Source organism: Lolium perenne, chromosome 6 (genome assembly GCF_019359855.2).
Source record: "Lolium perenne isolate Kyuss_39 chromosome 6, Kyuss_2.0, whole genome shotgun sequence".
NCBI lineage: Eukaryota > Viridiplantae > Streptophyta > Magnoliopsida > Poales > Poaceae > Lolium > Lolium perenne.
Window position 1 is genome coordinate 264,162,612 of NC_067249.2, and position 27,866 is coordinate 264,190,477.

General features: G+C 44.1%; 1 protein-coding gene across 1 annotated transcript; it reads left to right on the forward strand.

The window, feature by feature from the left end:
• Window positions 1–420: 420 nt before the first annotated feature.
• On the forward strand, window positions 421–26,601 carry LOC139832730 (uncharacterized). Its single transcript, XM_071822553.1, has 2 exons — window positions 421–806; window positions 25,683–26,601. The coding sequence occupies exons 1-2, from the start codon at window positions 421–423 to the stop codon at window positions 26,599–26,601; spliced, it is 1,305 nt and encodes a 434-aa protein (XP_071678654.1).
• Window positions 26,602–27,866: the final 1,265 nt, after the last annotated feature.

The window sequence follows — 27,866 nt, forward strand, 5'->3', positions numbered from 1 at the left end:
AGGGGTGTTTGTACGTGCGTGTTTGTGAGCGTCTGCGTTGTACTGTGTTCTCAAAAAAAAAAAATTTAGTATATTAACATTAGTCCTCTATCACGGACGGTCAGATGGATTTAGTACTCCACCTCGTAGCTATGGAGTACACGGTACCGTAAAAATCCTCTCGCACGAACAGCAAAACAGAGTTTCTGAACAGCACGAGCTTTAATAGATCCTCGTGCGAACCGCGCGTTTCCTGCAAATTCCTCCTCTGTTTTCCTTGGCAGCTTAGCGTGTCCCGGCGTAAGCACCTGACAAGTGGTAATCGCAGAATCGACAAGTACTCGGCGGAGAATCCATCCATGGAGAAAACTGCTGTCGTGATCGCAGTACTGCGACTGGACCGAGCTTCCTGCAGACCTGCTTGTTCGTATCTTCGGCACGATGCAGATTCCGGATCTCTTCAGCTGCGGCGGAGTCTGCCGCTCATGGCGCCGCGGCCACCTGGAGGCCCGCCGGTTCCGGTTGTGCTCGCCGCACCAGAGCCCCTGCCTGATCTACTCTGCGGGCGACCGTGACAACGTCACGGCCACACTGCATCACCTGTCCACGGACAGGCTCTACCACGTCGCCCTCCCGGACCCCGCCTTCCGCTCACGATACGTCATGGGCTCCGCCCACGGCTGGCTCATCACTGCCGACGAGCGGTCTAATCTCATCCTCGTCAACCCCGTGACCGGCGCTCAGGTCGTCATGCCGCCACCGGAAACCATGTCCAATGTCGAGCTCCGCTACGATGAAGACGGCAATCTCAACGGCTACGAGATTCTGTATGTGGACACGGTGCCACATGACGTTCCCGAATCAAACCGCTAAGAGCATCTCTAGTGGTTTCTCTATATGATCCTCTAAATGTGTATAGATGACCATGAGCTGAAAAAACGCTTCCAGTGGATCATCTAAATGGTCATCTAAATATAGAGGACCATCCATTTCCTCTACTCATCCTCCAAATTTGGAGGACGGAGCGAGGAACATCCAAAGCAAAATCCTTCCCCGCGCACACGTCCCCATACACCTCTGAGATCAAGAGGTCCACTTGACAGTGACTATATCAAAAATATAGATGGTCTAGATATAGACGTTCCACTCAAAAACTTAGAACATCTAAAAGGAAATCTTTATAGATGATCATCTATATGGAGATATAGAGGTCCTCATTTAGAGGAACCACTAGAGATGCTCTAAGGAGTTTCTCTTTAACAAGGCCGTTTCTGCTTCTACATGACAGTAGCCATGTCATGCGATCCCTCTAAGGCCCAATTTATTCTCGAAGGAGATTCGAATACAAGGTACTTTCATTGTGTGGCTAATGGTAGACACAGGAAGAAGCTTATTCGTACTCTCGTTCAGGATGAGGGGACGATTGAGGGTCATGAGCAGCTAAAGTCGTTTATTACAAGTTATTACAAAGGGCTTTTTGTGTTGGAGATATGCCCAAGAGGCAATAATAAAATGGTTATTATAATATATCTTCGTGTTTATGATAATATTTACATACCATGCTATAATTGTATTAACCGAAACATTGATACATGTGTGTTATGTGAACAACAAAGAGTCCCTAGTAAGCCTCTTGTATAACTAGCTTGTTGATTAATAGATGATCATGGTTTCGTGATCATGAACATTGGATGTTATTAATAACAAGGTTATGTCATTATATGAATGATGTAATGGACACACCCAATTAAGCGTAGCATAAGATCTCGTCATTAAGTTATTTGCTATAAGCTTTCGATACATAGTTACCTAGTCCTTATGACCATGAGATCATGTAAATCACTTATACCGGAAAGGTACTTTGATTACACCAAACACCACTGCGTAAATGGGTGGTTATAAAGGTGGGATTAAGTATCCGGAAAGTATGAGTTGAGGCATATGGATCAACAGTGGGATTTGTCCATCCCGATGACGGATAGATATACTCTGGGCCCTCTCGGTGGAATGTCGTCTAATGTCTTGCAAGCATATGAATGAGTTCATAAGAGACCACATACCACGGTACGAGTAAAGAGTACTTGTCAGGAGACGAGGTTGAACAAGGTATAGAGTGATACCGAAGATCAAACATCGGACAAGTAAAATATCGCGAGACAAAGGGAATTGGTATTGTATGTGAATGGTTCATTCGATCACTAAAGTCATCGTTGAATATGTGGGAACCATTATGGATCTCCAGATCCCGCTATTGGTTATTGGTCGGAGTGAGTACTCAACCATGTCCGCATAATTCACGAACCGTAGGGTGACACACTTAAAGTTGGATGTTGAAATGGTAGTACTTAAATATGGAATGGAGTTCGAATATTTGTTCGGAGTTCCGGATGAGATCCCGGACATCACGAGGAGTTCCGGAATGGTCCGGAGAATAAGATTCATATATAGGATGTCATTTTATGTGAATTAAAATGTCGCGGAAGGTTCTATGGAAGGTTCTAGAAGGTTCTAGAAAAGTCCGGAAGAAACCACCAAGGAAGGTGGAGTCCACATGGGACTCCACCTCCATGGCCGGCCAGCCCTAGGTGGGGAGGAGTGACAAGGTATCAACTTGTCAATGCCTATAGATTGTAGGCTAGGGTTTAGTTGGAAGTAGAGGGTAAGTAGATCTCGAAGGTTTCAGCCGGAAAGTACTCGACGAATATGAAAATTAGGGTTTGCAGACAATGATTCGATTGATTCTTCGTCCCTCGACTCCCCCCTTATATAGGAGGTGGAGCCGAGGGATTCGTGCTATACAAGTTTACAGAGTCCGGGACGGTTTCTAACTCATCCCGCCAGATTACAAATAACACTTCCTATTACAACTCTATCTTTTCCTTAAATACATCTTGGGCTCTCGAATCTTCTTATTCTTCGGGTAGTGGGCCTTCAATAAACCCCGGGTACTATATTCGGCAGGCCCATTTGGGATGCCTATGTCAGTAGCCCCCGAGATTTTGCTTAAATCGTAGAGTCAAGGAAAATCTCCACTGTTTATGTTTACTCGAAAGCTGTAACTTTTTTATATTTCTTCACATAAAATTCTATATTGTACAGGGATACTGGTAGTTGGGGCTAGTTCATCTGACGGATCAGGTACTAGTTAACTGCTCTAGTGGCAATCCGCAAAAACCTACTTCAAAATCACGTCCCTGGACATGATCTCGGGATACTGGTGTAAACTTCGACAGGTGCCGCTTAAGGTCTTACCATTCTGTCGAGTCCCAGTCAAATTTATCGGGTACCTAACGCGTCCGTTAGGATTTTTCTTCGTATCTGTTGATACGGATAAAGGTAGCAGAGCGCAGTCTTTGGCGATGCCACGCCCAGCAGAACGGATCTGGGGTCTTACCTTCGCAAATTTGCGGCATTCAGAAATTGATCGCAACTTCGGCGTTCTGAGAATATATTGTCGAGTGCTTTTCCGGCTGTTGGAATGGCACATTTTATCGAGTCAAATATGACTTATATTAATTTCCCGATGGGAGTATATGAAGAGTTAATTATAACTCGAAATATACTCTCTTGCTTTTCTATCTTTTTTTTTTCCTTTTTATATTTCATCGGGCACGCGAACAGCGTTCCCGATGGGAGTAGCCCCCGAGGCTACAGCCAAGAACTTGTGCTTGGTTGTAGGCTCAACATTTTAGTCCACCTTGTCGCTATATTGCCATTATCTCCCGATATTCTTTCTCTTCTTTTTTTTTATCTATCGGGTGCGCGAACAGCGCTCCCGATGGGAGTAGTCCCCGAGGCTACAGCCAAGAACTTGTGCTTGGTTGTAGGCTCAGCAATTTCTATATTTGCCATAGCCGAAATTTTACTTTTATCGAAGTAGCCCCCGAGCATTTGGGCAAAAACTTGTTTCTGACCAAAGGCTCCCGAAGTACTCAAATAATTTATCCTGTCGCCATTCTCCTTTTATTTTTCTTGTCGACATATCTTCCCTTGTCAAATTCTCTTCAGCTCTATTAATGGTCGAGATTTTTCTGCCTTGTGGGTCCATCGTTCCCACCACGTTGATACGTCGTGCAAGTGGGGGACACACGTCCTCCGCTTCTTCTGGCGCACGTACGGTAACGCCTATCTTAGTAAAAATACCTTTTTACCCTTGTATCTAGAAGATCTATTCTCACCACACGATTTCTCCATCCAACGGCACACTGCTTCACCCAATTCTTATATAAACCTTTCTTCAACCTCCGTTCATCCCCTCGCTTGCGCCGCTCACCTGTTCCTCTTCGCAAAAATTTCTCCTGCGCCCAATCTGTCTCTGATTTTCCGCACTCGCATACATTGCTCTCCAGTGCCTTTGATGCGACCACGCACGCGCCTTACTCGCCATAGCACTCCAGAATCCGCGATGGCTGCTGAAGATCTTGAGTGGGAGAGATCTAAAATCTCCAACCAGGACATCAACCTGATGAAAAGGCTTGGCCTTATGAAGAAGGAAGACGCCATCCGCTTTCCCAGCGAAGAAAGCTACCCCAAGCCTCCAATGGAGTATCGGGTTAGTTTTGTTGATCATCTCATCCGCGGCCTCTCGACCCCAATCCATGATTTCCTCCGCGGTCTTCTCTTTGTTTATGGGATTCAGTTGCACCAGCTGACTCCCAATTCGATCCTTCATATTTCTATTTTTATCACTCTTTGCGAATGCTTCCTTGGAGTCGCTCCTAATTGGGCTCTTTGGAAGCGCATTTTCTGCCTTCGCCGCAATGGCGCTCACAACGCCACCTACAACATAGGTGGTGTTGTTATCTGTGTCCGAACCGATGTCGATTATTTCGACGTCAAATTTCCTGACTCTGTCCAAGGATGGCGCAAAAGGTGGCTCTATATACACGAAGAAAGTGCCAATTCCGTGGAACACAACATAGTTCCTTTTGACGGAAACGCAAAAATTCAACGCCGCTATTCCTGGGACGCTGAAGCTTCCGAAGAAGAGAAGAAAGCGACAGAAGCTCTTATGTCTCGTATTCATCAGCTCCAAAATACTCGAGGCAAAGAATTATCTGGTGTCCAAATCACTGCCTATTTCCTTAGGATTAGAGTGCAGCCTCTTCAGGCTCGCAAAAATCCCCTTTGGACGTATTCTGGTGCCAATGACGCCAACAGACTCTCCAGTGATCTTTCTGTGAAGGACTTGGAGAAGCTTATTCGAAGAATCACCTCACTAAGCAAGAAGGATCCTATTCCTTCCTCTTGTCGCGTGGAGCCATACAGCTCCACCAATCCACTCCCCGAGGTATTTTGCCTTCTCGAATTTTTTGTTCTGAATTTTTCTCTGCATCTCATTGTATTGATATTTCTCTATTTTTCCTTTGCCGCTATTTTTCTGCAGAATCATCCTACTATGTCTTCCCTTCCTCCTCTTCCTGAGGATGGAGAAGTTGAAGAAATGGGCATTATTACTGACGACAATCAAGAAGTTCCATCCTTTGTGAATGACCCCGTGGATTCTCAAAAATCTGCAGGATCTTCCGAGGACACTACGTCAGTCCAATCTCCTCCTCCCGCTGTTTCCCCACAAAGGAAAAGGAAGAGGAACGATGTCGAAGATTCCGGCACTTCCAAAGCCGAAGAAGTTGTTCCTTCTCATCCGAAGGCGACTTATGATCCTTATGTTGCATCCCTCGTCAGCTCGTAAGTTCCTTGGCTTTCTCTTTACCCCTGTAATCGAAGTCTTTTCATTTCTTGCTTTTTATGCTATTGATCCTTACTCGCAGTGATGACGAGGAAGAAGTACCAACTCGTGACGTAGCTCCTCGGACGAGCACGTCACACACTTTAGTTATTTCGGAGAAGCCCGCTGAGGGAGAGGAATCGTCGCCTCCTCAACAAAATGTTGATACATCTACTCTTCCTTCGAGCCCCCTTGTCCCTTCGCCAAAAAGGGCAAGGGTTGAAATGATCATTGAACCTCCTCCTCAGTTGAGCAGCTCTTCGTCACAGCTCTTAGATGATGTAAGTTTGTCGATGTCTATATTTTTTCTATATTGCTTTTGTAGTCCCTCACTTTTGGAATGCCGATGTTTTCTCCTTCGTTCTTCTTCTTTGACAGCCTATGATCAAGGATCTTATCCGCATCGGGTCCCAATTTATTGGGTACCGCGAGTATGCCAGCAGGGCCGAAGGTATTAACTTCTATGTTTACTCTCCATCCTGAATTTTGCTCCTTTTTGTTTGTCGCAATTTTTTGATCTTTCTTTCCCCCCCTTTTTTTTCTTGATAGAGAAACTTGCAGAGGCCAACAAACATGCCGACTCACTTGCTCACAAACTAGAGCAAAGTGAGGCGGCTCGCGAGAAAGCCGAACTTGCCGCTAGCGAAGCTAGAGCTGAGGCTGATAATGCCAAAGCAAAGGCCGCTAGTGTCGAGGAACTGCAGAAAAGGCTCAAAGATGCTGAATCTGCCTTAGACGAGCAGAAAGCTGCGCAAGCTGCACGTGAGCAAGGGGTCATCAAGCGTTTGAAGTCGCAAAGTCGACGTACGCTGAGTAATATCATCACTCCCTTCTATTTTATTGTACTTCCTGTTTCTTGGTTTTCGGCTAATGTTTTGTCTCGTGTGGCAGCCCAAACAAACCAAGATTTTGATTTGGAGAATCCCGTCGATGACCCTCTCCTTGACGCACTTTCTCTTCTGGAGTTTCATGGGCGCGAAATTCGTGAAGGCGTGGCCAATGCCAGTGCAGGTTTGTCGGCATTGTTCCCCTACTTCTTCCCGAAGAAAGAGGAACCTTCGACTTTCCTTGCCCTTGCCAAGCTTTTCAATTCATCGGAAGACCTTGGACTGAAGATACGTCATGAGAATATGAAGGTGGCTGTCGAAAATACTGTTGCTCTGGTTGCCGATGCCAACAATGTACTCTTGACTGGATGAAAGTTGGCGACACCGATCAAATAGAACAATCGAGATGGAAGTCACTGATTAAGGCGGCCAAGCCTAATACAAAGAAGATCTTGGCCTATCTCGGGATTAAGCCAGCATCGACTCCTAGCTCGTCAAGGCCGGAGGTCTAGTTGCATGCCTCTGTTTTTCTTTGTTTCTTTTGCTTTTGTCACCAAAGTAGTCGTTTGGCGACACGTATTTCCTTAGCTCCACTGTAATGCCCTTGTAATTATTCCAAGAGATTAATGAAAAACTCTATCTTTGCTTGTCGTTTGATTTTATCCTGTTTATATTTCAGTTGATATTTGATAACTATACTCCAACTTCCGCTCCTTCCAATGTGTCGCCTTCTTCTTCTCGCGCGAGGAGAGCTTTTGCTGATACTGCACCTGTCAACGATACCTTGTCGCAAGAACTGGATGAACTTCGAGAGCAGCTTCAGTATGCGAAGAAGCAAACACTTATGATGATGGAACAATCTCGCAAGTCATCTGAAGCCGAAAAAGTTGCTCTCCAGCAAGCTCGCGAGGCCGTGGCTGCTAAAGAAATTGCTGCTTCCGAGGCTGAAAAGGCGACTACCCGAGAAAATTTCATGCTCGAATTAATGAATGAAGCCAGTGCAGATATGTCGGGTATGCCTGTTTCATCCTCTGATATCTTTCATCTTCATGCTATTGTCTCTTAAAGGTTTCCACTTCTTTGTTTTGATAGGCGCCTTTACTGATGCTGCTGCCGAGGAAGAGAGGGTAAATGCCAGGACAAGCCTCCTTGTTAATCTTTCCCTGGACCATGGTTCTTTGTTTTGGGCTACCCCAGAGAGGACCCGCCAAATTGTCAGATTTCAAGATCGCGCCTCTCAAACTCGCGATTTCCTTGACTTCTGTACCAAGACCTTGTCCATGGTTTACAACTCCATGTTTCCTCGGAACGTCCAACCAAAAACTCTTCCTGAATTGATGGAAAGGTTCCAGGATGCTCGCAGTATCCATGATTTTGTCAAAGCTCAACTAGTAGCTGGCGCCAGATTTGCTCTTATCATGCTCCAGATCTGCCACTTGAAGCTTGACCTTACCCAGGTTGTCTAGAAGGTTCACCAAAAGGTAAAACGTCGGAGAGTTGGTGTTGACAGGATTAACACGAAGGTTACGCCCATAGCCGAAGAAATGATTGAGGACCTGCTTCGGATGGATGCCGACTTTTTTGCCGATGGCCATTATGCCGATTTTCTTGGTGCTGCTCCTGAGGAAAACAGAGTTACTCTTGATGACATACTGAATCAAGACTAGTTATTTTCTTCTTGTATATTTTTCTTCTTTGTAATCCATGACTATATTGTAAAGCAATCATTATATTTCTCTGTTTGTCTAGCCCCCGAGTGTTTCGGTGACTCTTTACTATATTTGTATATTTGCGAGGTTTTGAACCAAGGCATTTATATATTTAAGGCGAATATGAGCCCCCGAGCTTTTTATTGAGTACTATTTTGTATTTTTATTGACTCACGAGGTATTTGAATACCAAGGCAAGGTTTTTCTTTTGTCGATGAACTATATTGAAATTCGTCGGAGCAAAGACGTTGGTCATGTCGATAAAGAAGAAAAGTTATATTGTCACTATCTTTATTATATTGCAGCACCGCGAGCCCGCCTCATTAAAAACCTTCTCCGGCCCCACTCGGTGCCCCGAAAAAGGAAAAGAGTGCGTCTGAAAACTCGCGGGCGTTTCAGTACATTGAAGTTTTTCAAGGACTATATTTCGACTCTAGGCGTAGAACCGCCTAAGTTGCGCCACGTTCCAGGGGTTTGGCTCCTCCACCCCAGTCTTCTTGTCCTTTATCCTGTATGCTCCTCCTCCGATTACTTCCGTGACGATGTAAGGGCCAAGCCACGGTGACTCGAGTTTTTCATGACTTTTTTGCGTGAGCCGAAGAACTAGGTCGCCCACCTGAAAAGATCTTGGCCGTAAACGTCGACTGTGGTAATTCTTCAAGTCCTGTTGATATTTGGTTACCCGAGATAATACTTCATCTCGAGCTTCATCAAGTGCGTCGACGTCGTCCTCTAGCGCTCTTCTCGATGTTTCTTCATCATATTCAGCGACACGTGGAGAGTTGTGCTCTATCTCGATGGGTAGTACTGCTTCTGCTCCATGAACCAGAAAAAACGGAGTTTCCTGCGTTGCTGTGTTTGGTGTTGTTCGGATGCTCCACAACACGCTTGGTAGTTCTTCTGGCCAGGTATGTCGAGCTTTTTCCAGTGGTCCTAACAAGCGCTTCTTGATGCCATTGCAGATGATACCATTGGCTTTCTCGACTTGCCCATTGGTTTGAGGATGTGCTACTGACGCAAAGTTCAGCTTGATACCCACCTCTTCGCAATAATCTTTGAATTCATGGGATGTGAAGTTACTGCCGTTGTCTGTGACGATGCTATGGGGCACTCCAAATCTGAAGACGAGGCCTTTTACGAATTTTACTGCGGATGCTCCATCTGGTGAATTTATCGGCTTCGCTTCTATCCACTTTGTAAACTTATCGACAGCTACTAGCATGTACTCCTTTCCTCCTGGCCAGGATTTGTGTAACTTACCCACCATATCAAGTCCCCATTGAGCAAAGGGCCATGACAATGGTATTGGTGCTAGCTCTGCTGCTGGAGAGTGAGGTTTTGCGGCAAACCTTTGACACGCGTCGCAAGTTCTTACTATGTCCTTGGCGTCCTCGATTGCTGTCAACCAGTAGAATCCTGCCCGAAAAACTTTGGCTGCGATAGCTCGACTACTTGCGTGGTGGCCACATATTCCCTCGTGTACATCCTTCAGAATTATTCTTCCTTCTTCTGGTGTGACGCACCTTTGCAAGACGCCTGAAATACTTCGCTTATACAATTCTCCCTTGACCACCGTGAAAGCTTTTGAGCGTCGAATTACTCGCCTTGCCTCAACTGGATCATCGGGTATTTCTTTCCTCAGGATGTATGATATGTACGGCTGCATCCACGGTATCTGTATCATCATGACCAGGTCCTGATCTTCTTCTTCGTCCTCTTGCTTTTCCTTGGTAGCCCCCGAGGGTTTCTTCTCCTTCTTTTTTGATTTTGTCGACTTAGTGGATCTCTCTGTTATTTCTTCCCAAAATACACCTGGCGGGACTGCAAGGCATTGCGACCCGATGTTTGCAAGAACATCGGCTTCGTCGTTGCTCAATCTGCTAATATGGTTTACTTCGCATCCATCGAACAACTTCTCGAGTTCGTTGTATACCTCTTTGTATGCCATCATGCTATCATTGACTGCGTCACATTGGTTCATAACTTGCTGTGCCACCAGCTATGAGTCGCCAAAGATTTTTAGTCGAGTTGCACCGCAGGCTTTCGCCATCTTCATCCCGTGTATGAGAGCCTCATATTCTGCTTCATTGTTAGATGCGTTAGGGAACGTCATCCGAAGGATGTACTTCAACTTGTCGCCTTCAGGTGATATGAGTACTACTCCTGCGCCAGCCCCTTCTAGTCTCTTGGACCCATCAAAGTTCATGGTCCAGGTTCTCGATAAGTCTGGAGGTCCTGTATTTTGCAACTCCATCCACTCTGCGATGAAGTCCGGCAGTATTTGCGATTTTATTGCTTTTCTTTTTTCATACGTGATGTCCCGAGGGGAAAGTTCTATTCCCCAAAGGGAGACACGACCCGTAGCTTCTGGGTTATTCAGTATATTTGACAAGGGAGCTTCATTGACCACTATGATCGGATGTGCCGAAAAATAGTGGCGCAATTTTCGTGCTGTCGTGAACACTCCATACGCTATCTTTTGGTACTGCGGATACCTTTGTTTTGATGGTGATAAAACTTCGCTGACGAAGTATACTGGCCTCTGCACGCCGTGGAGTTTTCCTTCTTCTTCCCTTTCGACAACTAGCACCGTGCTCACCACTTGGGGCGTAGCTGCGATATATAGCAGGAGAGGTTCCCTTTCTTTTGGTGCCACCAGAATTGGCGGTGTCGAAATTGTGCGCTTCAAATCCTCGAAAGCTCTGTCGGCTTCTTCGTTCCACTGGAATTTATCTCCTTGTTTTATCAAAGCGTAGAACGGCAGTGCTTTTTCTCCCAGCCTAGCGACGAATCTGCTCAGAGCTGCGACTCGCCCCGTTAGCTGTTGTATCTCCTTCAACTTTGTTGGCTTCCTCATTGTTACGATAGCCTGTATTTTGTCGGGATTTGCTTCAATCCCTCTTGCTGAGACTAGAAACCCCAAAAGTTCTCCTGCTGGGACGCCAAAGGAACACTTCGTCGGGTTCAGTTTGAGGCAGAACTTATCAAGGTTATCGAAAGTTTCCTTGAGATCCTCGATCAGCGTTGCCCCCTTTTTTGATGTTATGACGACATCATCAATGTATACTTGCACGTTCTTCCCAATCTGTGTCGCCAAACACTTCTGCATCATCCTTTGATATGTTGCTCCCGCATTTTTTAGACCAAAGGGCATTGTTTTGTAACAAAACACGCCGTAAGGTGTAATAAACGCGGTCTTTACTTCATCTTCTTCTTTCAATCTGATCTGGTTATAACCAGAATATGCATCCAGGAAGGAAAGACGTTCACATCCAGCCGTGGAGTCGATAATTTGATCGATCCTCGGGAGGGGAAAGTGATCCTTTGGACAATGTTTATTGACACACGTAAAGTCGACGCACATGCGAAGGACCTTAGTGTTTTTCTTCGGCACCAGCACAGGATTTGCTACCCATGTGGCTTCTGTGAATATCTCTTTGATAAAACCAGCTTCTTGTAATCGATTGATTTCTGACAGCATGGCTTTGCGGTTTGGTTCCGAAAAACGCCGCTAAGGTTGTTTGATTGGTCTCGCTAGTGGATCCAAGTTTAGGTGGTGCTCGGCAAGTTCCCTGGGTACTCCTGGCATGTCGGCTGGACACCATGCGAAGATTTTCCAGTGCTCACGGAGGAACTCGACGAGCGCGCTTTCCTATGCGATATCCATGTCGTTTGCGATAGATGTCGTCTTTTTTGGATCTGTCGGATGAATCTGCACCTCTTTTGAATTTTTCTCGGTACTGAAAGTTGATTCTTTGTTTGGCCTTCCAACGTCTGGCAGTACGTCGTAATCAGTCATGCTTTTTGACGCCAAGTACTCAGCTTGCATCCCGAAAGTTTCTGACAACCGGTGGAAATCCGTGTCGCATTTATCGGCTAAGGCAAAGCTTCCTTTAACTGTGATTGGTCCCTTTGGTCCAGGCAACCTCCACAACAAGTATGTATAGTGTGGCACTGCCATAAATCTAGCATATGCTGGTCGTCCCAACAGAGCGTGATATTGCGACGGAAAATCCACGACTTCAAACTCGAGCCTCTTGATTCTATAATTTTCTCGGGTCCCAAACTGAACGTCGAGATTGATCTTTCCCAATGGATAACTTGGTTTCAACGGTGTGATGCCGTGGAACCTTGTGTCTGTTGGTTTCAAGTTTGCTAAGGATATGTTCATCTTCCTCAATGTATCTGCATACATAAGGTTTAAGCTGCTGCCGCCGTCTATGAACACTCGAGAGACATCAAATCCCGCGATAACTGCTGGCAGAATAAGTGCTGACTGCCCTGGTCGAGGAACTTGCTGCGGATGATCTGCTATTGTGAAGCCGATATCTTGTCCTGACCAATTAAGGTACTCAACTGTTGGTGGAGGCATTTTCTCTGCCATAAACACCTGTCGTGAGATTACTTTCTGAGCTCTATTGGACGGCCTTCCCTTCTGAATCATCGACACTGCTCCATTGGAATTAGGATCAACATAAGGTGGTGGTGCAGGTGCTGCCGCTATTCTGAGCTGATGCCGATTGTCGTCTGTAATCGCGGGAGGCGGCGGCAAGTGAATCTCGCTTCTGGGTTCTCGAGGATTCCTCTGTGCTGCCCGCGCATTAGCGTTCTCTGCATACCGCAACATTGCTTGAAAATTTCGACAATCCTTCTGCAAGTGCCCTGACTGTCTCTTTCCGTTCTTTGTCGAGGAAAATGCATCTGGCACGGTCCGTTCATCATCTCTTCAGGGGACACGAAAGGTCTTGGGAACCTAGGCCCGCTATTTTGCCTGTTGCGTGAATCATCCCTGTTATCACCTCGCTGTTCACTGCTTCTCTGGTAATCATCTCTGTTGCTTCCTCCTGTATTTGTCCGAAAACCTGCCGAAATTTGTCCTGGAGCGTCGTAGTTCTGGTACGTCCGAGGAAATCTTCGCCTCGGTTGATAGTTTCGACCGCGGTCCTCCTCTGGTGACCTGTGTCGTTTGTTGTGGACAGCGTCTTCTCCATCTGCCCATTTATTTGCTATCTCCATTAACGCGGATACTGTCTTTGGATTGGTCCTTCCCAAGTCTTCGACGAAATCTCCACGCCTGACTCCTGCGACAAACGCATCTATTGCTCTCTCGTCAGATATATTTTCTGCCGAGTTTTTAATGATATTCCACCTCTGGATGTACTTCCTCATTGGCTCATCTGGCTTTTGTCGACACGCTCTCAACTCTTCTAACGACGCGGGTTTTTTGCACGTGGATCTAAAGTTCTTGACGAACACATCCTCGAAACTTTCCCAGCTGTCGATGGATCCTGGAGCGAGTTTCTTTATCCAAGATCGTGCGGCTCCACTCAAATGCACCTGGATGCTTTGCATGGCTGTTGCCCTAGTTCCTCCTGTGAGCTTTACCGTCTCCAGATAGTCGACTAGCCAATCCTCTGGATCTTGAAAGCCGTCGAACTTTTTGAAATTATCGGGTAACTTGAATCCTGAGGGGACTCGAGTTTTCCGGACTCTCCTCGTAAAGCACGGCAAGCCACACATATCTTCGTCGGTCAATTCCGGAGATTGCCGATGATCTCTTCTGCTTTGCCGCGCTCTGTCGACTCTTGCTTGTGCTGCTGTGTCTCTTGCTCCACTTGGCCCTTCAGGTGCTGCCGCTGTTGCTGCTGCGGGTCGTGGACTATTTTGCCTTGCCGCTCCTTCGGGAGGCGTTGATACAAACGCTGTCCCCATAGCTCCAACTCCTGCTACCGCCATATTGTACAATGTTTCCCTTGGATCACCTGGAGGTGGTTTAGACGCGAGGATAAAAGCATGTGTCGCCATATACCCAGCCTCTGGTGTCTTAGGGATGATGTTTCCTCTTGTATCTATCGACATGAAGGACATGTCGAGGTTCTGGACCAAGTGCTCTCTTTCTGCTTCGGGTATGTGTTGCAGCCTTGATCTTGCTCTGTTCCGCGCCTCCCGATGGCTATCACCCGTAGTTCTAGATTGTCGACTTAAATCTGCCCTTCTCCTGCTGGATGCAGAAGCTGCCTCCTTTCTCCTGTTCAACTCAGCTGTCTGTTTTTCCAATTCCCTGGCAGCTCGTGCGAGCCTATATTGATATGCTTGCAGTTCTTCTGGTGTGGCCGTGGTAGCCATTGGTTCTGTGCCGTTCATGGCTCTCGCGGCTCTGTCCCACGCTGCTTGTGAAAGTTGAACTCTATCTCGCGGCTCTGGCCCGACGTATTTGTTGCCCAGGCCTTGTCGCAGATTGGAGGGATCGACGTATGGATTTCCCAGACTGTCGAAAGCCTCAGATGTCTCCTCTTGATCTTCAATGGCGTAAATCTGATGATACTTTGTACTCAGATCTACGTTGGGTTTGGTGACATTATCGTTGAGATTGATGAAGACCTTGCCCACTGTGATAGATTTGTCGATAAAGTCATAACTGTCGGCATCGCTTGAGCCATCGCTTATATATGAGTCCGCAGGTGACTCAAACGACATGTCGTTGAAGATCTTGGCGAGTTTCTCTCTTGTTCGATATCGACGTAACGTGTCACCGAGGTTTCTTCTCCTGACTCGGTTGACGATGCATAGCTTGAAAAATCTGAATCGGTCACCGACGATCCCGACGAAATCGGAATCTCGACACGATACGATCCTTCCTTCTCGACGCGAAAGTGAAACCTTCCGAACGTCATCTCCATGGGCTCCGCCAGATACGCATATGCATCCAAACGGGAGGGTGGGTGAGGAACAAAATCGACAAGACCAGCAGCGATCTGTTTACCTCGATCCATTGTGTTGCTTGCGGTTGACGATGTCGAAGATCTTGAGCGTGCCATCGAGATCAGCTCCTTACGCCTCTAGTTCCCACAGACGGCGCCAATTGACAAGGTATCAACTTGTCAATGCCTATAGATTGTAGGCTAGGGTTTAGTTGGAAGTAGAGGGTAAGTAGATCTCGAAGGTTTCAGCCGGAAAGTACTCGACGAATATGAAAATTAGGGTTTGCAGACAATGATTCGATTGATTCTTCGTCCCTCGACTCCCCCCTTATATAGGAGGTGGAGCCGAGGGATTCGTGCTATACAAGTTTACAGAGTCCGGGACGGTTTCTAACTCATCCCGCCAGATTACAAATAACACTTCCTATTACAACTCTATCTTTTCCTTAAATACATCTTGGGCTCTCGAATCTTCTTATTCTTCGGGTAGTGGGCCTTCAATAAACCCCGGGTACTATATTCGGCAGGCCCATTTGGGATGCCTATGTCAAGGAGTCCCAAGTGGACTCCCCCTTAGGGGGCTGGCCACCCCCCACATGGGAGGTGGAAATCCCACCTTTTGGTGGGAGTCCTAGTTGGGTTAGGTTTCCCCCTCTTATGGAAGGTTTTTGGTTCGGGTCTTATTCGAAGACTTGGACACCAACACTTGGGGATCCACCTATATAATGAGGGGCCAAGGGAGGGGGCCGGCCACCCCCTAAGACCACAAGCTGGCCGCCCCATTGAAGTGGCCAGCCACCCCCTCCCAAACCCTAGCCGCCCCCCTCTCCTCCATATCTCCCGCGTAGCTTAGCGAAGCTCCGCCGGACTTCTTCACCGCCACCGACACCACGCCGTCGTGCTGTCGGATTCAAGAGGAGCTACTACTTCCGCTGCCCGCTGGAACGGGAGGTGGACGTCGTCTTCATCAACAACCGAACGTGTGACCGAGTACGGAGGTGCTGCCCGTTCGTGGCGCCGGAACCGATCGTGATCAAGATCTTCTACGCGCTTTTGCAAGCGGCAAGTGATCGTCTACCGCAGCAACAAGAGCCTCATCTTGTAGGCTTTGGAATCTCTTCAAGGGTGAGACTCGATACCCCCTCGTTGCTACCGTCTTCTAGATTGCATCTTGGCTTGGATTGCGTGTTCGCCGTAGGAAAATTTTTGTTTTCTATGCAACGTTATCCTACAGTGGTATCAGAGCCGTGTCTATGCATAGATGGTTGCACGAGTAGAACACAATGGTTTTGTGGACGTTGATGCTGTTGTTATCTTTAGTTTGAGTACTTTGCATCTTTGTGGCATAGTGGGATGAAGCGGCTCGGACTAACTTTACATGACCGCGTTCATGAGACTTGTTCCTCGTTCGACATGCAACTTGTATTGCATAAGAGGCTTTGCGGGTGTCTGTCTCTCCTACTATAGTGAAGATTCAATTTACTCTTCTATTGACAACACTAGTATCACCGTTGTGGTTCATGTTCGTAGGTAGATTAGATCTTACTCGAAAACCCTAAACCACGTAAAATATGCAAACCAAATTAGAGACGTCTAACTTGTTTTTGCAGGGTTTGGTGATGTGATATGGCCATGATATGATGATGAATATGTATGAGATGATCATTATTGTATTGTGGCAACCGGCAGGAGCCTTATGGTTGTCTTTAATTTTCATGTTGAGTAGTATTTCAAAGTAGTTGTAGTAGTTGCTACATGAGGTGAACAACCATGAAGACGGCGCCATGAACCTTGACGCTACGCCGACGATGATGGAGATCATGCTCGTTGATGATGGAGATCATGTCCGTGCTTTGGAGATAAAGATCGAAGGCGCAAAGACAAAAGGGCCATATCATATCACATATGAACTGCATGTGATGTTAATCCTTTTATGCATCTTATTTTGCTTAGATCGCGACGGTAGCATTATAAGATGATCCCTCACATTAATATCAAGATAATAAAGTGTTCTTCCCTCGTATGCACCGTTGTAACAGTTCGTCGTTTCGAAGCATCTCGTGATGATCGGATGTGATAGATTCAACGATTCACATACAACGGGTGTAAGCCATGTTGCACACACAGAATACTTGGGTTTGCTTGACGAGCCTAGCATGTACAGACATGGCCTCGGGACAACGGAAACCGAAAGGTTGAACACGAGTCATATGGATGATATGATCAACATGTTGATGTTCACCATTGAAGCTACATCATCTCACGTGATGATCGGTGTTTGGTGTAGTGAATTTGGATCATGTACCACTTAACAACTATGAGGGATGTTGTATTAAGTGGGAGTTCATTAGTAATTAGATTAAAACATGAACTAATTATCATAAACATAGTCTGAGTAGTATTTTGAATTAATTTTGTAGTATTGGCATCCGTTTACTTCTATGCGCTAGTCTTATAATTGAGATAGAAATACTGTTAAAATCTGACAAGAAACTTTACGGATTGGTACCGTATTGTTAAAGAATCAAGAATTGATTAAGTCCTATTGCAAACTTTTAGTAAACCTCACATTGTTGATTCAAAGAGCTATGGTTTCAATTAGTACCTAAAGTTATCTTGTCTCCGTGAAACTTGAAATTCAAATCTGTTTGAAAAGTAAGGAGCTGAAAATTTAGTTTTCAGAAATAATCAAGGTATGAGATATATGTGATATCTAAGACCCTATTGCAAGATGATAGAATAAAGTTTGGTGAGACTACATAAACTCATAAGTTTTATGGGAATGTACGAAGGTTGAAGACGCAAGGCGTCACAATCCTCCAACTATTGGGGCACTAACGATATTCGCATATCCATGAAGTGACCATCCTTAAATATGCACCGTTACTAAGACTCGTCGTTTCGAAGCATCACGTGATGATCGGGTGTGATAGATTCTACGTGTGCATAAAACGGGTGCAAGCTAGATTTGCACATGCAAATACCAAGGTTAAAACTTTACGAGCCTAGCATGTACAGACATGGTCTCGGAAAGTCGTCATGATATGATGGATAAAATTATGAGTGAAATTGTTCATCATATTACAAAGTTACTAATAGTGAAATCTGGAACACTTGTCATATGATGATCAACTTCAAAGTAAGAACCTCAAGGTTATTGGTATTTGACCAACAAACCTAGAAGTTAATGATGTTGAAGTGTTTTTCTGAATAATAAGGAAAGCTAAAAGAGAAACTGCAAAAGATATTTTGGCAAAAAGAAAAGAAAAGACTAGAAAGTCTAGCTCAGGTGTATATAAATGATATACATGTTATGGTTGTATTCCTAGTTAAGTCACACAATGAAATTCTTGGGTATTAGTACCATATTGGTTGGTATGAAGTGTCATACAAAACAATGCAATACAAGAATACAATGGCCTAAGTGACTGACAAGGAATATAATAGAATTGCACGTCTGGAACAAAATAAAGTGTTATTATGTTTGTCGTTGACATTCTATCTAGCCCTTAGAATTTATAATAAAGAACTTAATAATTGTTATTTTGCTCTGGTCAAATGAAAACAATGAGTTGTTCAAATTATGACATTACTCCATGTACGATGGATAAGTTATTATAAATCTTAATGGTGAAACACACATACATAAAACTGACGCTAAAATGCCATAAGGCAAATGATTTGAATTCCACTTATTTGTGGAACCGCCATTTAGGTCATGTTAGAAAGGAACGCATGAAGGAACTCCATGCAAATGGATTTTTGGAGTCATTTGATTTTTGAATCATTTGTAACTTGCAAATCTTTTCTAAAGAGAATGATTAAAATACCGTTCATAGGCCAAGAGTTGAACGGGCAACTAACTTTGTGAAAATATACATGATGATGTATGTGGTTCACTAGGCATAGTTGTGTGCGGGAGATTCTTCTATTTCATGAAAACCTTCAAACAATGAATTGAGTATATATGTGGATATATTCAATAAGGAAAAGTTTGAAACATTTGAATAGGATTCAAATAAATTTCAGCATGAAGTGGAAATCATCGTAATAGAAAAGTCAAATATCTATGATTGGATCATGGTGAAAATATTTGAATTACGAGTTTTAGCAAACATCTAAGAGAGTTATGAAATTGTTCTACAACTTATGTTTCTTGGAGTATCATAGTGATGATGAAGTATCCAAGAGATATATCCAAACTTTGTTGGATCAATGATGAGATAAAATATTGATGCCATTATATTTTTGTGGATTATGCTTTAGTGACTACCGCTTTTACACTAAATAGAGCATCATCATGATCCGTTGAAATGACACCATACGAGTTATGGCATGGGTATAAACCTTAATAGTCCTTTCTTTAAATTTTGGTCTAAGAGTTTACAACCAAAATCGGATGAATGTCTTTGTTGGTTATCCCAGAGAATTGATTGGGAATTCTTCTCACAAGACAAAGACAAAAGTGTTTGTCAATGTTTCTTATTTCCGAGAAATTGTTTCTAATGAAGTATTTGAGTGGGAGGACAATATAATTTGATAAGGTTTATGAACCTGAGCATAATGATCGTAGTAGCGCAAAGATCGAATTGGTTTCGAAAGCGGCCACGACGATCATGGCTCCCATGACTACAAAGTGTTTTAGCCATGGAGATCGAAGTACATATTGAACCTTGTAGGTATGGTTTACTTTGTGATCAAATAAATGATTTGTGGACAAAGGATTGATTATGAACAATGATAAACTAACTACAAACAAAGAAGTTATGATGGGCCCTGACTCCGTTAAAATGGCTATACGCCATGAAATCCAAGATAGATGAGTACTTTTTGAAAGTAAATAGATCTATAAAATTGATGGACTTGGATGAAATATCCTTGAAGAAGCTTAACTTGTCGAAAAGTTGTTTACGACAAAGTTCAAAGAGTTGACTACGACAAGATTAGATCTTCCGTAGCAATGCTTAAAGTCTATATGGATTATTCTAGTAATCACTACATATTTCCTTTATGAGATATGTTAGTAGGATGGCAAAATACATTACTTATCAGAAGTGTGTATTAAAGGTGTATACAAGATACAACCAAGAGTTTTGCTGGTCCGTGGAATACTAGATAGGTATACAAACTTCAATTTGATGAAGTAAGTATAGCGGAGTTTGAATCTTCACTAGATGAAATAGTCAAAGAGTTTTTGATTTCATCAGAAACAATGAAGAGGCTTGCATTTGCAAGAAATTAAGTGGGAGTGCTAAGACACATTTATAATACTTTATGTAGGTGACATATAGTTGGTTATAAATGATGTAATTATATACTTGATTAAAAGGTTTCATTGAGAATTAACTTCAATGAAAGGATATGGACTAAAACAAATTTAGTGTCAAGATCTATGAAGATAGATTGAAACACATAAATAAGTTTAAGTCAAAGTACATATGATGGATATTGAAGTAGTTCAATATAGAAATATTAAGAAAATGTTCTTGTCATGTGAAGTTTTATCAAGACTTGAGTGTATATGACACTCGATGAGTAAAAACACATGAGTGATTTTAGATCACGAATAATATGTACACAATCAGATATCATGTGCTATAAAGTGTTATGAGCATATACCAGAATGATTCATATGATGATCATTGGACAACAGTAAGAATATCCTTGAGTACTTTAGAAGAACTAAGGATATATATTTTTTTTTTTGTATGAAGAAATGACAAACAAATCGCTGTAAGGTGTTACACCGATATTGGTTTTGTCACATATAAAATATAATTTCAATCTCAAATTAGACTAAGTGTTGTTTAAAAGGTAGCATAATGAGCTAGAAGTTGTCTATGCTAGATTTAGAAGAGTTCTAAATATTGTTACGGAATCTACAAAAGAAGGCAGAGTATGTCATTGTTTTGACAATGACAAAGGATGTTAAGTCAAGAGGTTCTTTGAGAACCTGGTGTATTTCCGACAGAGTCAGAACTTTGAAGCTATATTGTGTGTGACAATATTAGTGACATATTTCAGACCGCGGAATTAAGGTTCCACCAGAAGACCAAACATATTTAATGCCGACTCATTTGGAAATGAGTGATGCGTTAAGACGCAAATGAATTACAAAATACATACGGTTCTGAGCATGTCAGATCCGTTGACTAAAAACCTCTCTCGTGAGCAATACATGATAAAACACCAGAAGACCAAGGTGTTATATCTTTACAAATGTAAACTAGATTATTGACTCTAGTGCAAGTGGGAGACTGTTGGAGATATGCCCAAGAGGCAATAATAAAATGGTTATTATAATATATCTTCGTGTTTATGATAATGTTTACATACCATGCTATAATTGTATTAACCGAAACATTGATACATGTGTGTTATGTGAACAACAAAGAGTCCCTAGTAAGCCTCTTGTATAACTAGCTTGTTGATTAATAGATGATCATGGTTTCGTGATCATGAACATTGGATGTTATTAATAACAAGGTTATGTCATTATATGAATGATGTAATGGACACACCCAATTAAGCGTAGCATAAGATCTCGTCATTAAGTTATTTGCTATAAGCTTTCGATACATAGTTACCTAGTCCTTATGACCATGAGATCATGTAAATCACTTATACCGGAAAGGTACTTTGATTACACCAAACACCACTGCGTAAATGGGTGGTTATAAAGGTGGGATTAAGTATCCGGAAAGTATGAGTTGAGGCATATGGATCAACAGTGGGATTTGTCCACCCCGATGACGGATAGATATACTCTGGGCCCTCTCGGTGGAATGTCGTCTAATGTCTTGCAAGCATATGAATGAGTTCATAAGAGACCACATACCACGGTACGAGTAAAGAGTACTTGTCAGGAGACGAGGTTGAACAAGGTATAGAGTGATACCGAAGATCAAACCTCGGACAAGTAAAATATCGCGAGACAAAGGGAATTGGTATTGTATGTGAATGGTTCATTCGATCACTAAAGTCATCGTTGAATATGTGGGAACCATTATGGATCTCCAGATCCCGCTATTGGTTATTGGTCGGAGTGAGTACTCAACCATGTCCACATAATTCACGAACCGTAGGGTGACACACTTACAGTTGGATGTTGAAATGGTAGTACTTAAATATGGAATGGAGTTCGAATATTTGTTCGGAGTTCCGGATGAGATCCCGGACATCACGAGGAGTTCCGGAATGGTCCGGAGAATAAGATTCATATATAGGATGTCATTTTATGTGAATTAAAATGTCGCGGAAGGTTCTATGGAAGGTTCTAGAAGGTTCTAGAAAAGTCCGGAAGAAACCACCAAGGAAGGTGGAGTCCACATGGGACTCCACCTCCATGGCCGGCCAGCCCTAGGTGGGGAGGAGTCCCAAGTGGACTCCCCCTTAGGGGGCCGGCCACCCCCCACATGGGAGGTGGAAATCCCACCTTTTGGTGGGAGTCCTAGTTGGGCTAGGTTTCCCCCTCTTATGGAAGGTTTTTGGTTCGGGTCTTATTCGAAGACTTGGACACCAACACTTGGGGATCCACCTATATAATGAGGGGCCAAGGGAGGGGGCCGGCCACCCCCTAAGACCACAAGCTGGCCGCCCCATTGAAGTGGCCGGCCACCCCCTCCCAAACCCTAGCCGCCCCCCTCTCCTCCATATCTCCCGCGTAGCTTAGCGAAGCTCCGCCGGACTTCTTCACCGCCACCGACACCACGCCGTCGTGCTGTCGGATTCAAGAGGAGCTACTACTTCCGCTGCCCGCTGGAACGGGAGGTGGACGTCGTCTTCATCAACAACCGAACGTGTGACCGAGTACGGAGGTGCTGCCCGTTCGTGGCGCCGGAACCGATCGTGATCAAGATCTTCTACGCGCTTTTGCAAGCGGCAAGTGATCGTCTACCGCAGCAACAAGAGCCTCATCTTGTAGGCTTTGGAATCTCTTCAAGGGTGAGACTCGATACCCCCTCGTTGCTACCGTCTTCTAGATTGCATCTTGGCTTGGATTGCGTGTTCGCCGTAGGAAACTTTTTGTTTTCTATGCAACGTTATCCTACATTTTGGTGCTCCAGAGGAAAGCAATTTCTCATTGGATGAGACAAGAACGGAGGATATCCTCCAAGTCTCTCAAGCGGAGAATAATTTTCTCACTTCGCCTTACTCTGAGGAGGAAGTAAGAAAAGTTGTCTTCCAAATGGAGCATAATAAAGCCCCTGGCCCTGATGGTTTCCCAGCTGAATTTTATCAATCTTTCTGGGATGTCATCAAGGCTGATTTGCTAGCTCTTTTTACGGATCTGCATGCTGGGCAGCTAGAGCTTTTTAGGCTCAACTTTGGTGAAATTATCTTATTGCCCAAGGTTAATGAGGCAGAAAGGATTCAACAATACCGTCCTATTTGTCTTCTTAATGTGAGCTTTAAAATATTCACTAAAGTTGCCACGATCCGATTAAATTCGGTGGCAGATCATGTGATTAGGCCCTCTCAAACAGCTTTTATGCAAGGACGGAATATTCTGGATGGGGTTGTAGTCCTCCATGAAACTGTTCATGAATTGCATAGAAAGAAGTTGAATGGCGTCATTTTAAAGATCGACTTCGAAAAAGCATATGATAAGGTCAAGTGGCCCTTTTTGCAACAAACTCTCAGAATGAAAGGTTTCTCTGGTGAGTGGTGTGTGTTAATCAATAGTTTTATCTCAGGAGAAAGTGTTGCCATTAAAGTCAATGATGACGTGGGCAAATACTTCCAGACTAAGAAAGGACTAAGACAGGGAGATCCATTATCGCCAGTGCTATTTAATATAGTGGCTGATATGCTTGCTGTCTTGATTGAACGTGCAAAGTCTGAGGGCCAGATTGAAGGGGTTATTCCTCACCTGGTTGATGGAGGTTTATCCATTCTTCAATATGCCGATGATACAATTCTTTTTATGGATCATGACATAGACAAGGCTCGGAACCTGAAGTTAATTCTTTCTGCGTTCGAGCTTTTGTCTGGTCTGAAAATAAATTTCCATAAGAGTGAATTGTTTTGTTTTGGTGAGGCCCAAGAACATGTTACAGAGTATTCTGAGCTTTTCGGCTGCGGCCAAGGTCAATTTCCAATTAGGTACTTGGGAATTCCGATTCACTATCGGAGACTTACCAATGCTGAGTGGAAATTGGTTGAGGAAAGACTTCAGATTAGATTAACTAGTTGGAAAGGCAAATTGCTGTCCTTGGGAGGAAGATTAGTTCTCATAAATGCGGTACTGAGTAATATGGTACTATATATGATTTCTTTCTTCCAACTTCCCAGAGGAGTCTTAAAACGGATGGATTATTTCCGATCAAGATTCTTCTGGCAAGGGGACTGCGAGAAGCGTAAATATCGGCTGGCTAAATGGAGTGTGCTGTGTCGGCACAAAGATCATGGAGGACTTGGTATTCAAGACCTCCAGATCAAAAATAGGGCACTTCTCGGTAAATGGTTGTATAAACTACTTACCGAAGAGGGCATATGGCAAACACTCCTCAAGAGGAAGTATATTGGCTCAAAAGCTTTATCTCAGGTTATTTGGAAACCAGGAGATTCACATTTTTGGGCTGGTCTTATGGAAACAAAGAAGTTTTTCTTTCCATATGGCTCTTTCTCTATTCAGGATGGATCGGAAATTCGTTTCTGGGAGGATATATGGTTGGGTAACACCACGCTCCGAGAACAGTATCCGGCATTGTACAATATAGTGCGCCACAAAAGCGATACTATCGCTAAGGTGTTGGAAGACTTCCCACCAAATGTGGATTTCAGAAGAAGTCTCATCGGTCTCAGACAAACCTCGTGGCAGGAATTGTTACAGCGTCTTGAGTTAGTTCAACTGACGCAGGAACCGGATGAATTTCGGTGGAACCTTACCGGGAATGGTACATTCTCAGTGGCTTCCATGTACAATGCTTTAATTCAGCCAGAACTCCCGGTCGATAATAATTCAAAGATTTGGAAGATGAAAATACCGCTGAGAACAAAAATCTTTGCATGGTATCTTCGTCGGGGGGGGGGGGGGGTAATCCTTACTAAAGATAATCTTGCCAAACGCAACTGGCATGGAAGTAAAAAGTGTGTCTTCTGTCATCAAGACGAGACAATTAACCACTTATTCTTCCAATGTAAGTTAGCTAGGTCTATATGGTCAGCTGTCCAAATAGGGTCTACCTTATACCCATCACGTAGTGTTGTCAATTTATTTGGCAACTGGCTCAATGGTGTGGATGTTAGGTTTAAACGTCTTATTAGGATGGGAGCGATTGCAATTATCTGGTCGCTATGGCTATGTAGAAATGACAAGATTTTCAATAATGTTTCTTCTTCTTTTTTGCAGGTCATCTACCGATGCACGGCTTTGCTCCGCTCATGGATACCGTTGCAACGTGTCGAGCACCGGGACCTCTTTACGGAGGTGTCTTCACGGTTGGAGGATACGGCGAGGGATATTTTTTCCCAACATGGGTGGCAGCGTGACCTTCGGCTAGATCCTCCTACCTAGAATTTGTTTCTGTTTTTTGAAAAAAAATTATCCATTTGAACACCTTTCTGGTTTTGTAACGTATTTGTGTGCGGCTGTGTGCATCTTAGTTATGCAGAGGCCGGGTCTATTGCGCAAGTAATAAAGTGCCCATTTTCGAAAAAAATGCGATCCCTCTAACACTGGGAATTGCATCGTGGTACGTATACACATACCTAATGACCTACTCTCATATGCTAGGGTTGGGGACATCAACTGGACTTGGGTTGATGCACATGAAGAATGCAAGGACTACGTTGATGTTTGTTACAACAGCCGTGATGGTTTATTCTATGCTCTTCAAGGTTGTGGTGATGTTCATACCATTGATCTTCACGGACCATCCGCACGGGTCAATATCGTCTACATACACCAGGGGAATTACCGTACTGATAGTAAGTATATAGCACAAGCTCCATGGGGCGATTGTTTCCAGATATGGAGGTGGGATAGATATCTTGAGGATGAGGAGGTGGTGCAGGAGGAGGACGACGATGACAACGATGTCGACGAGACAATGGAAGAGATAGTGGTAGAGACGGGAGAAGATGGAATAAAATCGGAAGTGAAGGGGCATGAAGAAATTGAGGTGGTGAATGAGGATAGGGAGACAAAGACGGCAACAGAGGAGGAGGAGGTGAAGAATGTAGATGTGTTCGTGACAGAGAAGGAGAAAGGGGTGGAAAATGTAGATGTGTCAATGGAAGAGAAGGACCGGGTGAACAATTTAGATGTGCCCGTGGAAGAGAATGAAGAGGAGAAGGAAGAAAAGGAGAATGAGCGCATGACATCACACTTTGATGTCTACAAAATAGATTTTGGTAAAGTACGTGACCTCAGAGACCACACGTTGTTCACGGGTTTTAACACTTCATTTTTATTTTCGGCAAAGGACTGCTCCACATTAATACCCAACAGCACCTATCATGCGGATGACTTGAATCTTAATACTTTCTGCAAGAGATTTTCAGAACGGCGTGTTTTGAATGATCAGGGCCTTCGGCATGTTTCTATCTTCAATATGGAAGATAATAGTTTCACCAATATATTGCCTCCTGATTCTTCAAGATTGAATTGTCCCCCACCAGTTTGGATCCAGCCATCACTTTCTCGAGTTTAGAGAAATTTATGTATCTAAGACAAGGAACTTGTGAAATTTCTTTGTTTCATAAATTTTGAGTATCGTAGAGACCTTGTTATTCGTGAAGTTAGATCACATGGTTAATACTGTTGTAAAGTGTATATGTGGATTGCCTAGCCCTTTCCATCAGTTCAGACTTTTGGTTCAAGTGGCTAGTGCATGAAGCTTAACATGGTATCAGAGCCCCAGGTCTCAAGTTCAAATCCTTGCTTTCACATGGTTTTCGCAATTAAGACTAAAAATTGTTGTTGCCCCCCTCTTTAGCCACCGCTGTTTCGGTGTGCTCTTCTTCTTTCACCTGTTGACTTTCTCTTCTCCCGTCACACGCGAGTGGGGGTGTTGTGAAGTGTATATGTGGATTGCCTAACCCTTTCCATCAGTTCGGATTTTTGGTTCAAGTGGCTAGTGCATGAAGCTTAACAAATACTACTTAATACAGTAGGTTATAGTTATTCATGGTATCTCTGTTTTATAATCAAACATCCTTTGATTCGGTATGTTGACAGTGCTCGACAAATGTTTTATATCTGAATTTTTAAAACAGACATACTCAAAGTGGGCAAATGTGACTTGGTGATTGACCTATACCCAAACTTCTTTTTTTGGGTAGCTTTTAATTACCAGAGTGGACCAGAATACTCGGTTTCTAGTAAATACCGGAACTCTCGGGATTTTACCACCCAAGTTTACTCAAACGAATTTTAAATTTGAAAATTTTAAACGAAAAAATAAATAAAAGAGCTGCACCTACCAAACTATGAATTCGTGTAGTGTAGCCCTGCTCATTTTTTCAGGATGTGATACCGTGAGCTCGTGCGCCCAGCCAAGTTTATTCATTAGTAGGGAAATGATTACCGGGGCTAGCTTATTGGCAGCCGAGGTTGCTATTAGTGGTCGCGTGTCTGATCGTGCACACGGTTAGTACAGCCTTACTAGCTACGTGCCGCGGCGGAGTACAGGCGACTATTATGTGGACCCAGGTGTTAACTTAAGGAAATTTCAATCGTCACCCGAGGCAGTTCTTCCACGCGCACACAGTTGTTTCCCCAATCTCTCTGCCGACGTCGCGCGCTCGACCTCGCCGCCAACCGCGCCCAACCGATGAGCCGTCGCCCATGCCGCGCTTGACCTCGCTGCCGACCGCGCCCATCGGTTGAGCCGCCGCCCACACGCCGCGCTCGACCTCGCCGCCTACCACGCCCGCGCTCGACGCCGAACGCCCACGTTGTGCCCCTCCACCTCCC

Bases quoted from the DNA above. Each gene is read 5' to 3' on its own strand.
- LOC139832730 (XM_071822553.1), top strand. From the start codon at position 421: ATGCAGATTCCGGATCTCTTCAGCTGCGGCGGAGTCTGCCGCTCATGG. The intron at 807-25,682 runs GTATGTGGACAC...CTCATATGCTAG, and splicing joins CTCAACGGCTACGAGATTCT to GGTTGGGGACATCAACTGGA.